General features: G+C 50.2%; 1 protein-coding gene across 1 annotated transcript; it reads left to right on the top strand.

Annotated features, from left to right (window-relative positions):
* The first annotated feature begins 6,900 nt into the window (after positions 1 to 6,900).
* LOC144174320 (uncharacterized) lies at positions 6,901 to 13,378 on the top strand. Its single transcript, XM_077702956.1, has one exon. The coding sequence runs from the start codon at positions 7,814 to 7,816 to the stop codon at positions 12,302 to 12,304; it is 4,491 nt and encodes a 1,496-aa protein (XP_077559082.1). The 5' UTR covers positions 6,901 to 7,813; the 3' UTR covers positions 12,305 to 13,378.
* Positions 13,379 to 16,294: the final 2,916 nt, after the last annotated feature.

Genomic DNA, 16,294 nt, shown 5'->3' with positions numbered 1-16,294 from the left:
GAGTGATAAATGGCGCGGGGTTTGCTGGCGTTGCCTGGCTCGACATGGCGGCGGGGAGGGTTGTGGGAAGAGGGGAAGTTGCACCACCGCCTGGTGGGAGGGATCGAAGTGCGGGGGCGCCTGATAGCGGGGGAAAGTTGTTGCGGGGAAGGTGAAGGCGACCATGTTAACAAGGACCATAGTTCTGCGAGCTCCTGTCCTAGAACTGTGTTTTCAGCTTGCAGTTGTGTCATGAGTGCGCCATATTTATCGTCAGCTCTGGAGGCCGCTATCTGCCCGCCTCACCTTGGGAGAGCCTTCCTGGCGTGGTTCTTTGTGCGCGGTGCGCCCTTGTTGACTGAGCAGCTTGTCCAGCGTTGGTCCCTGGGTGGCTAGCGCTGCGTCCCTGGGGTTGTATCTAGATTGCGCTCCCTGGCGGTTGAACGCTCCCTGGTAGTTGATCGAACGCCCGTGTCGTGGCCCGTGACCCTGGTCTCGGCTAGGTCTTGAACTCGAACAATGAGCTTCAAGTGCTGGTCAGCTCCCGAGCTCTGGCGGTCGCGGCAGACCTCTGGTCCTCCGCCACCCTCCGTCGCTAACCCATTTTTTTTAATTAAAGCTTTGTTCTCTCGCTTTCTCCCAATTGCGCCGCGAACCAGGATAGGGGATACATGAATACAGAAAAAAAAAATTGCATTAATCGTACACACATCCAGCACAGATATGTCTCTTAACTGCGAACCTACAATCCGGGCCCTCACATCAATGCTACCAGAAGATGGCATATACAGTAGACTCTCGATAAACGGAACTTCAAGGGACCGAAAAAATTAGTTCCGTTAACAGGAGTTCCGTTTATGTGCGTACCCACTATTAATACCATTTCATGGACCTCTAAGCACTAGAATGTGGGTGTAGCTGACAGTTTTTCAGAAAGCAAGAAAACTACAAGAGGTTTAGGCACAGCATTCACAAAGTTGATTTGGCAACAATGAGTCGCTGTGCACTACAAAATTCATCAATTATTTTTGTTTGAGTCCTTGCAACTGCATCTTCACGGAGGCTAGAGGCCTCAACTTGGCGAGTGCTTACGAGCCACGGAATTTAGAAGACGGCAACGCGGTAATGAAGCGCGAATAGCACCACAATGACCCAAAAGATCGAGGCGGCAGGAGCTGAGCCCTGTAACCTCGGCGTCTTGAATCGAGACCGAACGACTGGAACAAGAACTGCGATGTTGCATTCGTTGCGCTGACACAGCTAACCGCTTACGAGAGGAGGCTTACGAGGCCAACGAGGCTAAAAAACATCGAGGAAGAAAAAAAAATAAAAACGAAACAGCCGGAACCGTAAAAAGCTGATTCTCATGCCAGTGGATTTCCCAAGTTTCCTTTCTGGTTCCGTTTACATGGTGCCGCAGAAATTCTAGTTACGATTACCGAGAGTTTTAATACGTTATCTGAATACAACACCAACCAACTTACAGGCTACTGTTCCGTTTAAGCGGTTATTCCGTTTAAGCGATTTCCGTTTATCGAGATTCTACTGTACACAACAAATGATGGCACCCGCCGCGGTGGCTCAGTGGCTAAGGCGTTGTGCTGGTGAGCACGCGGTCGCGGGTTCGATTCCCAGTCGCGGCAGCCGCTTTTCTGATGGAGGCGAAAAGCAAAAAAAAAAAAAAAAAAAACCCGCCCGTGTGTACGAGATTTCGGCGCACGTTAAAGATCCCCAGGTGGTCAAAATTAATCCGGAGCCCTCCACTACGGCGCGCCTCATCGCCTGCGTTGCGTCGGCGCGTTAAACCCTACAATCAATGAATCAAATCAACAGCAAATGATGGCAAAGTAAAATGTCAAAATACAAATACAAGTTAAAATAAGTTATGCTGTGTGTTCAAATTTATGACAGGGGGGTCAGTGCGACGAATTGGTAATTAGAGCCACTAAATAAATTATTTAGTGACGCTATTGGTAATGTTCCAGTTTATTATATGGGGAAATCGATATTGGAGCATCTGTAGTATTACGAGTAGGTACCATATGCACTACGGCGCATTTATTTTAAAATCGTAATGATTAGCTCTGATTGTCAGTTCCGCCACTATTTTATGAAAACTGCTTTGTGTGCAGTGGTAAGTACGATACAGATACATTCATATTTCGTATTATAAGACGTACGCACTTATAATACCTTTGCTAACAACTTCTTAGAGCGTCACTGATTACCCTAGCCCCTTGTGGAACCCAAAATTTCCTAAGATATCTCAGCTCATTCACGTAAAGAATATAGCTCACACAGGGTGGACACAAAGGGCAAGGAGATACGACCGGCATCGATGCGCTGCTAAGCCGCACATATTGGCGACAGGAGGCTAACGCTACAAATGCTTCATACGAAGGCCTTTCCCAAATATATCTGTTGAAAACGGGGTACGTCGAAACTGCCATCTTTCCAGCACCGCGGGGCCATTCATAAAGGCGGCGAAGGTCGTTTAAATAGCCACGGCACCCGCGAGATTTGGAGCGAGTACCATCATCATCAGCATCATCATCATCATAATCGTCGTCGTCGTCATCCTATCTACGCCCTGTTGGGAATTTCACCGCTGTCTCCACTGTTGGGAAGCCAGGGTCTGACTCCACTGTTGCGAACCATGGTAGCGTGGTTGCTGTGGACCGAGGTGGGTGTTGTGCCGGGGCAGTCATGATGGCGTGGCGAAGTTGACGGAGAAGAAGAAAACTTTATATACAATTATTTACACCTTGAAATCAGAACGGGCAGTGCGCTTCTGCGCGCGCCAGATTAAATAGGGCACGTTGGGTCCATTCCCCTTCACCCCTTTTCTCCGGTTGACGTCAGGATGCACCAATCACAGAACATGGCACTGATGGCAGCGCCCCCACACACAAACACACACACGCCCGAGAGACCCGCTCCTCTCCTAGGTGAGCGCTAGGTTGCTCCCGCCGTGGCAATCCGCCGTGGGTCAGAGCCCCCCTTTGTCCTGGCGATGTTGCACTACCACGAAGACGCCTTGCATCCCCCGGTGGTAATATTCTGAAGACAACACGCCACAAAAGGGCGTGACAAAGAGGCGCGGGCACGCCGCCGAGGCTTGCAGTGCAGGGCGCCAAGCAATGCCATTGTTAACACTTGCCATTGTTAGCGGTTGGCGCCTGAGAAGCCACGAGGCCGCTGAAAGGCGCATAGTTCAAGTAGATGCATAGTTCGGTCCTGTGAATGCGCCGGTTCGTGGAAAGTCGATGACGGATATGTATAGCCACGTAGCCGCATAGTCGCCACTGTGAATACGCTGGTTCGTGGAAACTCGATGACTGAGGGTCCAAGGCAGGTTTTCGGGGAATCAATGTCGCAACAGCCCACTGCAGGGCAAAGGCCTCTCCCATAGATCTCCAATTATCCCGGTCCTGTGCTAACTGCGACCAATTTATCCCCGCAAACTCCTTCATCTCATCTGCCCATCTAACCAACCTTCTGCCGCCCCCTGCCACGCTTGCCGACTCTGGGGATCAAGCGATTGGATAGGGATGGAGCGACTATCGTATGATTCTTTAGCTTTTTTTCCTTCTGCAAACAAGTCGAACATTCCTGGAGCCGTCTGTGGCTCAACAGAAGCCTATACCGGTGCCCTTTTAGTGGGGGAACGTGCTACCCCATCTGCAAATGAGGGGAACCGACACTCCCCCTGCACCCCTTGTTCCGGCGCCCTGGCAAACTATATAAATTATGCGTCAATCCAGGATCGCACATATGCAACAAATTAAACACAAGGATAATGAAACGGCTCTCATACCAAACGATCATAGTTTGAGACGACTTATCGAATGGGACTAATTTTCGTTAGTTGGTTCTACTCGCTGGACCTGAATTGGTGGCCAGCATTAACATACCTGACGGAGGTTCAACCAGTTGGCACAGCGTGGGACCAGAAATGCCTCAATGCCAGTGTGCGTACCCCAATTGCTATGCTTAAGGATTTTGCATATAGTTCCAATCACGGAACTCCCTTTGTTTTGTTGCTTTCGTTTGCGATTCTGAAAACTTAACCGAGGGTTATATCAAGTCGTCTAAGAAAAACGACCCCCCCCCCCCTCCCCCGCGCCCCCTCTACTTACATTAAAGGGGCCCTAAACAGGGCCCCAAAGGTTGCGATTTTACGTGCGCAATCGTTAGAGTACTATGCAAAGAACGTCCTGCCGCAATCAGTATTAGCCGAGTTATCGCTTATTAAAAAGGGTCCGCAACCAGGACTGGCGAATTTCCTCTTTCACCGCGCCTCCAAAGCACTGTGGAAGCGGAAACGTCACCGACCAGGCGCTAGAGAAACAGGGTTGGTTCGAGAAGCGCGCAGCCATTGGCTCCGCTCGGTGGTACGCCACGCTTCTTTTTTAGGAGACGACGGCCAAGCTCCGCCTACTACATCCGTTACCGCTCAGCGGGGTAAAATCGGTAAAATCAGTAAAATCGTAAAATCCTTCCTGTTCTGTGGCGGGGTCGGTGGGTGGCCGGCCCGCATCGAACAGCTCGTCGCTCCGGCCGTCCCCGCGTCGGCGGAAACGAGCGGAAACGAGCGTTTGAAGGCAAGATAGGGGGCTTCTAAACGCAACATGCTCGCTAACGACAATAATTGAAGATTGCCAATGACGACTTATTTCGGCTCGCTAGCGTTTCGGCATGTGGCGCTGTCGCGGTGAACTCGTCCCACCGAGGTCTGGGCATGGGTCTGGGAAAGGGCTTGGCATCGCCGCGGTTATCCATACCACGACCGGTCGTGATCCAGACACGGCTTTGCGAGACCGTGACGACGACGATCCCCCGCGTAATCTTTCACTGCACTATCACCCCCTTTAACGTACTTGCAAACTGATTTTAAGCAATAGTCCCGTTCTGGCGGGTGGTGACAAGTTTTAGCTGCTGCGGTGTGTGCCGTATCGTGCATACACCGCACAGTGGGCTGCTTGTCAACCGTGCAGGCAGATGCTTTCCGCGGTCGCGCGTGTAGCGGGCGTTTGTGCCCGCAGAGATGCTCCGTGTTTTTCAGCGTTATTCATACCTTGTAAACGACGCGCTATATCTACAAACTCAGCTAAGCCCGTGTAACGGATGGCGACGATCTACACTCGTCCGTGCCACCGGTGCAGGGCGATTACGCCGTGCCGCCGGTGCAGGAGTGCTGCGCGCCACGGCGTTTCCCCCAGAGCCGGGAACGCTGATTGTTATTGCAAGCTTCGTTTGAAAAACAACGCGCAAGAAGCCTTGCCTACATATTTCCCCGTCCCATCTTTTGGTCGACTGCCGTCCCCCCCCCCCCTTCCCCCCCGAAAAAAATTCCTGGCTACGCGCCTGGTAGGCGAGCAAGGAAGAAAGCATCTTTGTTGCGTGTTTGTGCGGCCCCTGCTTTACGCAAAGGTGGTATGCTTTGCCGTGAATGGGTACTCTAGCGATTGCGCGATTGAAATGGCGACCTTCAGAAGCCAGAAGACGAAATAATGTTCCGCCGCTACATTGCTGCCTGTGACATGCTGTTGTTTTACGTTTCTAATTAAATCGGGAAGCTGATGAATGATTTGTTTCTTGGATACTCCTATTGAAAAAAAAGTTTTATTATTTATGTATTCAAATGCTACAACTGTGTTTTAACCGTTCGCTAAAATGCATTCCGAAATTCTCTTTGAAGTACGTAGTGTTCGCTTGCTATAGCTTCTGACTTGCGCTCTTGTGCAGTTTGTACATAATTTCTTTGTACATAAGAGATCGCGTTGCATTCACCCCTAAATAGACTCGTATCCATGAAGTCTGCCTCATGCGATTTCGTTTACAGGTTGTTATCTTAACAACCACTGTGCTAGTTTTAAGTAGTTAAGAGTATGCTAGCAAACATATACTCCAAACCTATACATACGAACCCGAAACATTGGGGGGGGGGGGGGGGGGTTTGCGACGGGAAAATGAAAGGAAATTCACTGGGGATATTTTGAGCTCGGCAGGGAGCTCACCTGCATACAACCCAGTGCAGGGGAAGGGAAGTAGAGGGGGAGTGATAGGATAAAGTAGAAAGAGAGAGAAAGAGAGAGATAAAGGTATAAAGAGAGCTGTCAGTCCTAGAACGCTGTCAGTCCGGGCACACCAGTCAATCACTGCACTCCGGGCTACAGCCGCTGCGTAATGCCGGTCGTCTCCAGGAAATGAAGCAGATAAGTGAAGACTTCCCGCTGGGTTGCCGCAGGTCCCTTCGGGAACAGAAGGTCCTCCATGTCGGCGCTGGGAAGGCCTCGACCTGCATCTCTTCACGGACGGCTCCGTCAAGCACAGCACGTGCGAGGGGGCGGCTGCGTGCGTGGTGCCTGAGCTGGGAGCCAACCCGAAACATTGAAACTAGCAGTTACGCGCTGAGAGGGAAATTAGCAAAATTTTGCTGCTAATCTGTTGCACTGGGTGGCGGGCGCCCACAACAGCGCAGTACTCACGATTTCAGTTATGGACGAGGGGGGGGGGGGGGGGGGCTGCATATAGGACCAAAAAGTAAATAAAATAAAACAAGACAACGAGAAAAGCGAAAGGCAGTAATTTATAAGGGTGCTCTCTCTCATCTTCCAATTATTTCATTAATATCTTTAGAGAAATTGCGAACATACGTCGAAGCCACGTAAGGCTGATGCGTATATATCGTGCGACACTGCGACACAAAAATAATTATCGCAAAGTCGGAAGTCATTGTTCCCTGATGGGCATGGAGTTGGTATCTTCGTCTGTTTCTTCCTATCCCGCCCCCTTCCCCGCCCTCTTTTGCGTGAGCCAGCAGCCAGGATTGTAGCGAAAAATGAAAGGAGCTTGCCCGGCAGGTCTGGCAGAGTGGGGGACGAGCGCACAGCAGGACTAGGGTGCCTCGATGCTGTTAGGATCGGCCAACACAGGAATTCCTCGCAAGCCCTAGAGCAAAGTGTGCGTGGATGAATCACCCAGAGGCACGAGGAGGCAAGAAACCCTGGCGCCAGCGGCGGCGGCGGTTTCAAGTGGCGGCTTCTATATCCTGGGTTCATCGGACGCTGCGGGCCACTTCTTTTCTTCATACACGTATGAAAGAAGGGTCCACCGAAAGGAAGCTGCAGTTTCAAGTGTCCAAGCTCTTCGGTTTCCAACCATCGGCGAGAGCAGGAAGTCGCTTGTCTTTACGTGCTGGGAGCCGTGTTGAAATTCCGTTCTCACGGGGCCTCCAAAATGAAGACTTGCGCAAAGTGGTGCAACTCCGGCACGGGACACGATCCATGACGTGGATATTCACCCTTTCCATCGACCGAGTGGTTCGTGTGCATCAGCCACGCCTCATGTCGTGGGCGGTACATCAAGTGTCGTCCACTGCCCACCTGATTGGACAACCTGTGTGAAGTTAAATTCCCTAGCCAGGGATCTGGGGAATACGAACTCTATTTAAACGGCTGTATTCGTGTTATTCTTGTTCTCCTGTCTCGACTGTCATCATGTAGAATAAACCTCCTGTACAGTTTCCTCCTAAGCAGTCATCTCGAGTCTTTAGTCCGACACCATGGCGAGCCGGGACCTGCGGGCCTGAACGAGTCAGACAACCCAAGGGCCCCTCATCTCTAACACTGGTTGGCAGCAGCTGGGATGGACCGTGCCTCATCGTGCTGTCTCTGCGGGTGAGCGTTTGGCTTTTGCTATGGGATTCGCCAGGCTTCAGATTTTGAGAGAATAATCTTGCACTGGGAATCAAGCGCTTGTCAATTGAGAAGGGTTAATCTCACGACATTGCTTGGAAGCAGAGCCAAAGCAAAGCAGAGAAAGCGGGGTCATGGACCTAATGAAATTGCCAAAGTCGGACTTGCTCTTGTTATGCGAGGAACTGTCAGTAGAAGTGCCAAGCAAAATAACGAAAAAAGAGCTGTGCAAGATCATTCCTAAAAGCGTCGAGAATAACGACGAGCTTGTACATGCATGGAACTTAGTTCGAGAAGCTAAAGAGAAAGCGGAACAGGAACAGAAACGACTTCAGGAGGAATCTGAACGAGAGTGGGAGAAAGAGAAGGAACGGCAAAAGTGGGAAGCTGAAAAAGCGGAAAGAGAGCTAAAGCGACTGGAGCTTGAAAAGGAAAGACGAAAAGATGGCGGTAGCGCGAGAGCCGAGACTCCTGAAAGAACATGCGAGGCAGTATCGTATCGGATGGATAAGTACATGCATCCATATGAAACTGGACGGGACATAGGATTGTACCTAGGAAATTTTGAGAGAACTTGTGAACGGGAGAACTTTGCTCGCGGTACTTGGACACAACGGCTTCTGACACTCTTGCCATGTGAAGTAGCTGAAGTGATAGCGAGACTTAGTACGGAGGATGCGGCGGATTACGAGAAAGTGAAAGCTAGCCTGCTGAAGAGATACAGGCTTTCAGCTGAAGCTTTCCGCCAACGTTTTAGAAGCTCAAGCAAAGGCGACAGCGAGGGCTATCCGGATTTCGCGTATGGCCTTAAGACTAACCTTTTGGAGTGGCTTAAGGGAGCAGGGGCCTATGAAAGCCGCGATGGAGTGGTCGAATGCATTTGCCTTGAGCAATTTTATCGAAGCATCCCCCAAGCGGTGAAGCTGTGGGTTCAAGACAGGGAAAATGTCGGCACAGTTGAAAGAGCCGCAGAGCTAGCGGAAGAGTACGCTACTCGCAGAAGGTTGAGCACAGATGAGAGTGCATCACACGCTAGAAACGTGACGCGGAGTCATGTTCCCAGCAAAAAGAACCTTTCTTCGAAAAGTTCCGTGCAGGCGGAGGCGCCAAAAAGAATGGCGGAAAAGCGGGAAGATCAGTCGAAGAGAGAGGGTGCAGACAAAGCAGGAAAAAAAGAGTTTGAGGCTAGTAGGCCACTTCGCTGCTACAACTGCAATGGTGTCGGGCACTTTGCAGCCAAATGCACCAAACCTAGGGTAGTGTTCAAGTGCGTCGATGAAAGCGACGAAAATCTAGAGCTCCTTAGGCCATACTTGCACAAACTGCAAGTCAATGGAAAACCTTGCAACGTGCTTCGGGATAGCGCCGCAACGATGGATGTTGTCCATCCGTCCTACGTTGCAGCAGACGATTTCACGGGGGAAGTCGCATGGATAAAACAGGCGGTGGAGGAACACAGTGTATGCCTGCCAATGGCTCGGGTGAGGATTTGCGGGCCGTTTGGGGAGCTGATCACTGAAGCCGCAGTCTCGAAGGCCCTGCCACTTCAATACCCTTACCTCTTCTCAAATCGATCGGATCGATTGCTTAACGAGGGAGGCCAGAAACTCGGAGAGGGAGTGGTGCAAGCTCTGACAAGGTCTAAGACTCGCCAGCTCGCCTCTCAGTTAAGTCAGATTCCTGAACCTAAGGTAGCCAGAGAGGCACGTGCCAACCTACCATTGGAACCACTTGAGGAGGAAGAAGTGACGGGTTGTCAAAGGCAGACAGATGCACAAGGCTATGACCGAACAGGGACGATCACTGAGGCAGCAAATGAAGCAGAGAGCTCTGAAGGGGCAGTGTTATCTCCAGCTTCACGCAACTTTGATCGCCTTCTTAAGGTTAACCGGGAGTCACTAATAAAAGAACAGAGAGAGGACCCCACTTTGGAGAGATTGCACGTTACGGCCAAAGAAGGCATTGCTCGACGCAATATAACTGTGCATGAGAAAGGAGGCTTACTGTATCGCCACTACCAGGACAAAAAAGGCAAAACACTCGATCAGTTAGTCGTGCCTGAAAGGTACAGAGCGGACATTTTGAGTCTGTGCCACGGGAATGGCTGGTCAGGACATCTTCGGATAAATAAAACAAAAGAGCGGCTGCTAATGGAATATTATTGGCCAGGATGTTTTAAAGACGTGGAGCGCTATGTGAAATCATGCGATGCGTGCCAGCGTGTGGGCAAATCGGGGGAGACATGGAAGGCTCCACTGAAAATTGTGCCACTAATTTCGGAACCTTTCCGTCGGCTTGTAATAGACACAGTAGGCCCTTTGCCCAGGACTAAGTCAGGCTACAAGTACCTGCTTACCATGCTGTGTCCAGCCACAAAATTTCCCGAAGCCATTCCGTTGAAAGAACTGAGCTCCTCAGAGATAGTTGACGCTCTTCTATCGGTGTTTGCGCGTATAGGATTTCCGGCTGAAATCCAGACGGATCAGGCAACAGTTTTTACGAGCGCTTTGACTACCACGTTCCTAGAGAGGTGCGGAGTAAAGCTGCTACACAGCTCAGTGTATCATCCGCAGTCTAACAGTGTGGAGAAATGGCATTCGGTTCTAAAGCGGGTGCTACGTGCTCTGTGCTATGAGCACAAAGAGGACTGGGAGGACTGTCTGCCAGCCACATTATTCGCTTTGCGTACGGTTCCCCACGAAGCTACGGGTTTCACCCCAGCGGAACTTGTGTACGGAAGAGCCCTGCGCTCCCCCCTCCGAATGCTGAGAGAAATGTGGGAGGGCACAGGAGAGAACCAGACAGTGGTAGAGTACGTGCTTCAACTACTGGACCGCCTTAACAGTACGAGGGAGATAGTAAACCGCAATATGAAAGCTTCCCAGGAGGCTTCCAAAGTCTACTATGACAAAAACGCCCGCCTTCGAACTTTCCGCGTGGGCGATCGCGTCATGATTCTTCGGCCATCGAGGAAAAATAAGCTGGAAGTTCACTGGGACGGTCCTGTAGAAGTTATGCAGAAACTTTCTGAGACGAATTATGCGCTAAAGATTCCAGGAAGAGGGAAGCAGGTGAGAATTTATCACTGCAATCTCATGAAGCCGTACATGGAACGCAGCGGGATCGTAAATCTAATGCTAAACGAACCCGAGGAGCTCGATAGCGAGATTTTAGATTGGAAGGAGAACGCAGGAGATAGTGTCAGCGTGGAGAAAATCGTGGCTCTTTCTGTAAATACAGAATCTCTGAGTTCGGGCCAGATTAACGCTCTAAAGCGGCTGTTAAGCGAATTCGCTGATCGATTCAGCAGCCGTCCAGGAAAGACACACCTCCTGACGCACGAAATAGAGCTCACGTCTGACGAGCCGATACGGTCAAAACCATACAGGGTATCACCTCGGCAGAAGGAGATAATGGAAGCTGAAATACAGCGCATGCTTAACTTGGGGGTAATAGAGCCAGCTGAGAGTGACTACACCTCACCGCTGATTTTAGTTGAGGCACCAGGCAAAGAGCCTCGTCCCTGTGTAGACTACCGAAAGCTGAATGCTATTACCAGGGACCAACTATACCCGATTCCGAACATAGAAGAAAGACTAGAAAGAGTGAGCGGCGCAAAATTCATTTCCACCCTCGATCTCGTGCGCGGATATTGGCAAGTACCGCTCTCAGAAAGTGCGAGCAGGTATGCCGCTTTTATCTCGCCGGTTGGCACCTTTCGACCCTTAATGCTTAGTTTTGGGCTGAAGAATGCCCCCTTCAGTTTCTCGAAACTCATGGACATCGTACTCAGGGATATGCAGGGCTTTGCTCTCCCTTATTTGGACGACGTCGCTATATTTTCAGAAACGTGGGAAGAGCATCTAGAACACCTTAAGAGCGTGTTTTCTAGGTTGCGAGAGGCCGGACTAACTATGAAGGCGGAAAAGTGTAGGTTTGGTTGCGCTCACGTGGCTTACTTGGGCCATGTTGTCGGCCAGGGAACTAGGAGTCCATCAGAGCTAAAAATTGCTCCGATCGTGGCATTTCCCCAGCCTCGAACTAAGACGGACATTCGATCCTTTTTGGGACTGGTCGGATATTACCAGCGGTATATCCCGAACTATTCACAGCTGGCAAGCCCCTTAACTGACGCGTTACGAAAGGGAGCACCCACTAAAGTACCCTGGGATGCCGAAAAAGAAAACGCATTCAAGAGTCTCAAGGCAGTGCTTATGTGCCGACCTCTGCTCCGAACCCCTGACTATTCTAAAGAGTTTATAGTCCAGTGTGACGCCAGTGATAGAGGAATGGGTGTTGTCTTAAGTCAAGTGGGCGACGACCGCGAAGAACACCCGATTCTGTACGTCAGCCGTAAGCTGACCTGTAGAGAGGAAACGTACAGCGCTTCGGAAAAAGAGTGCGCCTGTTTAGTATGGGCGTCGCAGAAGTTGTCGTGTTACTTGTATGGAGCAAAGTTCATCTTTGAGACCGACCATTGCCCTCTCACGTGGTTGAGGCAAATGTCCCCCAAAAATGGTCGCTTGCTCAGATGGAGTCTAGCTCTCCAGGAGTATAATTTCTCTGTACGCTACAAGAAGGGAAAACTGCATGCGAATGCTGATGGCTTAAGCCGACTGTTATGAAGTAACTCAGTTGGATCGCCTCCGGGGTTTCTTTTTATTTTAACCTAGTTTAGGGCAGTCGGCCAGTGGCGTTTTCTGCGGGACCTATACCCTTGCTTTGGCGGCACCAAAATTCAGCCAAAATCAAATAGCTTCTGTGGTAAAGTGTTTCTTTATCGGTGCAGGAAGCCTGGTGGGTCTTTGGCGAATTCTGAACGCTTGCGTGTGGGGCGGTGCAGTGTTGCATGGGATAGCCCACTGGTGCTTTCCTTTGTTAATTGTTCAAGATCGTATGTTCCTTGGTGGAAGACGGCCCCTACACCCAGTTCCAGGCTCATCTCTTCCTGCCCAGCGGTCGTCAACGCTGGCCATTCGAGATTTTTCGGGCCGCGGAGGAGCTGTTAGGATCGGCCAACACAGGAATTCCTCGCAAGCCCTAGAGCAAAGTGTGCGTGGATGAATCACCCAGAGGCACGAGGAGGCAAGAAACCCTGGCGCCAGCGGCGGCGGCGGTTTCAAGTGGCGGCTTCTATATCCTGGGTTCATCGGACGCTGCGGGCCACTTCTTTTCTTCATACACGTATGAAAGAAGGGTCCACCGAAAGGAAGCTGCAGTTTCAAGTGTCCAAGCTCTTCGGTTTCCAACCATCGGCGAGAGCAGGAAGTCGCTTGTCTTTACGTGCTGGGAGCCGTGTTGAAATTCCGTTCTCACGGGGCCTCCAAAATGAAGACTTGCGCAAAGTGGTGCAACTCCGGCACGGGACACGATCCATGACGTGGATATTCACCCTTTCCATCGACCGAGTGGTTCGTGTGCATCAGCCACGCCTCATGTCGTGGGCGGTACATCAAGTGTCGTCCACTGCCCACCTGATTGGACAACCTGTGTGAAGTTAAATTCCCTAGCCAGGGATCTGGGGAATACGAACTCTATTTAAACGGCTGTATTCGTGTTATTCTTGTTCTCCTGTCTCGACTGTCATCATGTAGAATAAACCTCCTGTACAGTTTCCTCCTAAGCAGTCATCTCGAGTCTTTAGTCCGACACCATGGCGAGCCGGGACCTGCGGGCCTGAACGAGTCAGACAACCCAAGGGCCCCTCATCTCTAACAATGCGCGCCCGCTCCGCGGAGGTTGGCGCCACTCTTTGAAGGGGTCGCCAGTCAGTATATTATCTCTATGGGGTCGCCGCCGCCAAGACCGGTTCTCGGGAGGCGCCGCCGCCATTTTCTTGCATCCCGCCCCCTCCGACTCCCGTGCTAGGCGCGCGAAAAGCGGCGCTCTTCACAAAGTCTCTTTGCAGAATGCCCGGGTGCTGCGTTCCCCAGTGTTCTAAAAGCGCTAAAAATCTCTGGAGCATGTTTTTCGTTTCCTAGAGACCCAAAAAGTCGGCTTCTGTGGACGGTGAAGATCAAGCGGGACAAGTGGCATCCGACGAAGCACTCCTGCATATGCAGTGTAAGTACCCGGCTTCTCATCAGTGCCAAATCCATTTGGGGCTATTGTCAGCTTGTCTGTGTGGCTGTTTCTTGATACCAGACGCACGGTTTTATGTGTTTATGTTGAAGGTTTCATCATGCTTTTGCGGCCTTTTTATATTTTCATTGATGCAAACGGACGTGGCCTATTAAAGCGGGGGGCCGATATAAAACGTCTGGCGCTTTGTATCTTCAGTCATTTCACTTTGTATCACGAAATAAGGCGCTCGTTGTAAAAAGGTGTGCGACCTTTCTCAGTCCCGAAACGTCATCCCGGCGCATCACGCTTACTTCACCAAAAGCCCATTTTTTGGCAGTGTGAATGATATATCCCAAAGCGTAAAACTGCATGCGACGCGTTATGCTCGTGTTTCTCCGCGTTGTCTCAATTTAAGGTCTGTTATGAATCTTGTTGTGCGCAAAAATTATAATATTTAAGACATTTATTGTCGCTTATCATGCCATAGAAGTAGCGCATGGAGGTGAAAAGAAATGTGTCAATTACACTTCTATTTTGTGAATCATGTGCGGATGTGAGCCGATACGCATGGATGCCAGTTTGTTCGATTTGCTTGATTTCACGTCATTTATTCTTATTTCTCGGGACAAAAAGGCACATATTGACAATTTATCGTGCAGGCTCACTTTGAAGGATCCTGTTTTGAACAAAACCGGGCAGATGGATGGAAGGAGCTGAAGCCAAATGCAGTGCCAACGCCTTTCCCAATCAGAGGTCGGCATTTACCATTTCATTCACTCGTGTTTTCGTATAAGTGCATACATCACTTAAGAAATCGGTGGTGGCTGCTGGGAAACGTTCCAGTGGCATTTGAGCCGTCGGTCTGGCATGCTTCACTTATTTTTACTTTAACACGTTATGCATGCATGCATGTAAGTATGTACCTGTATCGATGCTGCTTCTCCTGCTCTTATCGAGAGTCACTTCCACCTATTCAATTGTATTATCTATCAGCCCACGCCACAACCTTAACCTCACGCATCCATTTATTCCATTTCCACTGAAAACGCACAATCGCTCGACCTGGTTAATTATTACAAGTGTAAATGCTGAGACGCTTGCCATGCAGTGTTTCCGCTTTGTTCGTTGTCTTGATTTCCCGTTCCCTTGATTGGCGCGCTTTCCCTGAACTTACTGCTTAATTTGATCATTGGTTTGCATATCTTTCTGCTTCCAGTTGCTCCAAAGCAGCGAAAGCCACCCGGAGACAGAACGCAGCCTGAGCCCACATCCAACAATGAAGAGGTGGACAACCTCGCTGACGAACTTCACGCATCATCAGACAGCGGAAATGCTCCCCGAGTCAACTCACACGGTATCACAAGAGACTTCATCGGAAAACCTCCAACTCAACAGCCCAGGCTTCGAAGCTTTGAATGTCGGAATTCCAAACTCGGCAAATGAAACTCTCACAGCTAGTGAGACGCAAAGGGATTGTGCTGAGTTGAAAAAGCAGTTGGCAAACCTGGAAAGAAGATACAATGTACTTCAAGATCACACACATGCTAAGAACGCAATTCAAAACCTCAAAAAGCAAGTTCGAAAACATTCGAGCGTAATCATCATTACCTGTATTATAACTGCAGTGAAGTGTGTTTGTATCATTTTGTACATAATGTATTATGTATCAGCAGTGGAGGATGTCGTTCATCACTTTGTACATAGTGTATTCTTGCTTCAAGTCATTAAATGATTATTCCTACATCCGTGTAAGCCGATATGTTTAGATTGCAGCCCAAGGACGCTGGTTCGATTCTCGGCCGCGGCGGCCGCTTTTCTGATGGAGAGAGACGAAAATAGAAAACGCCCGTTTGTTCGAGATTTCGGCGCATGTTAAAGATCCCTAGGTGGTCAAAATTAATCCGTAGCCCTCCACTACGGCGCCTCATCGCATATGTAGCGTAGGCGAGTTAAACCTCACCAATCAATCAATCACGTTTAGATATCACAGTACATGCATGGCACAGTTTGCCGCCAGGCAATCCTATATATGTAAGTACCGAATAATAGTTTCAGTGGCTGTAAGCGTGCCGGACATTCGCACTTGAATATGCAGCAGTTCCTTCCTTCGTGTACTTCACCTAGTTTCTGCTATGTTTATATGTAAACGCAACGACAGCAAGTTCACGGCGCCGGTATGACACGACGGCGAGAAGTTTCCCGCCGTGTCACCTATCGTAAAAAAAGAAAGGCATTCACCATACCTTCGCTAATCATCTCAAAATAGAGAATCCTTCACCAAAACCTTACTCTTCTGTTCATATACCCTAGAAAAAGAATGTATATTAAAAGTAAAGCCAAATTAAGCCCACACTGTTAGCGAGACCAGCACTATCAAGGCGCGTCACGCAGCAAACGTGCGCCCCGCGCCTACGGATGCAAGAAAATGGCGGTCGCACTAGCAGACGACGCGGTTGTCCTCATCCTCAGCGGAGCGGGTGCGCATCGAGGCATCCTAAGCAGGACAGGCCCGTAGCGCCGGCTTCTAGCAGCGGCCGCAGGCAGGAACTAAG

The sequence above is a fragment of the Haemaphysalis longicornis genome, unplaced genomic scaffold (assembly GCF_048455015.1).
Source record: "Haemaphysalis longicornis isolate Haplotype H1 unplaced genomic scaffold, Haemaphysalis longicornis Haplotype H1 scaffold_3, whole genome shotgun sequence".
In the NCBI taxonomy this organism is placed as follows: Eukaryota; Metazoa; Arthropoda; class Arachnida; order Ixodida; family Ixodidae; genus Haemaphysalis; species Haemaphysalis longicornis.
Note: the sequence above shows the minus strand (reverse complement) of the source record. Positions and strands in the feature narration are given on the sequence as shown.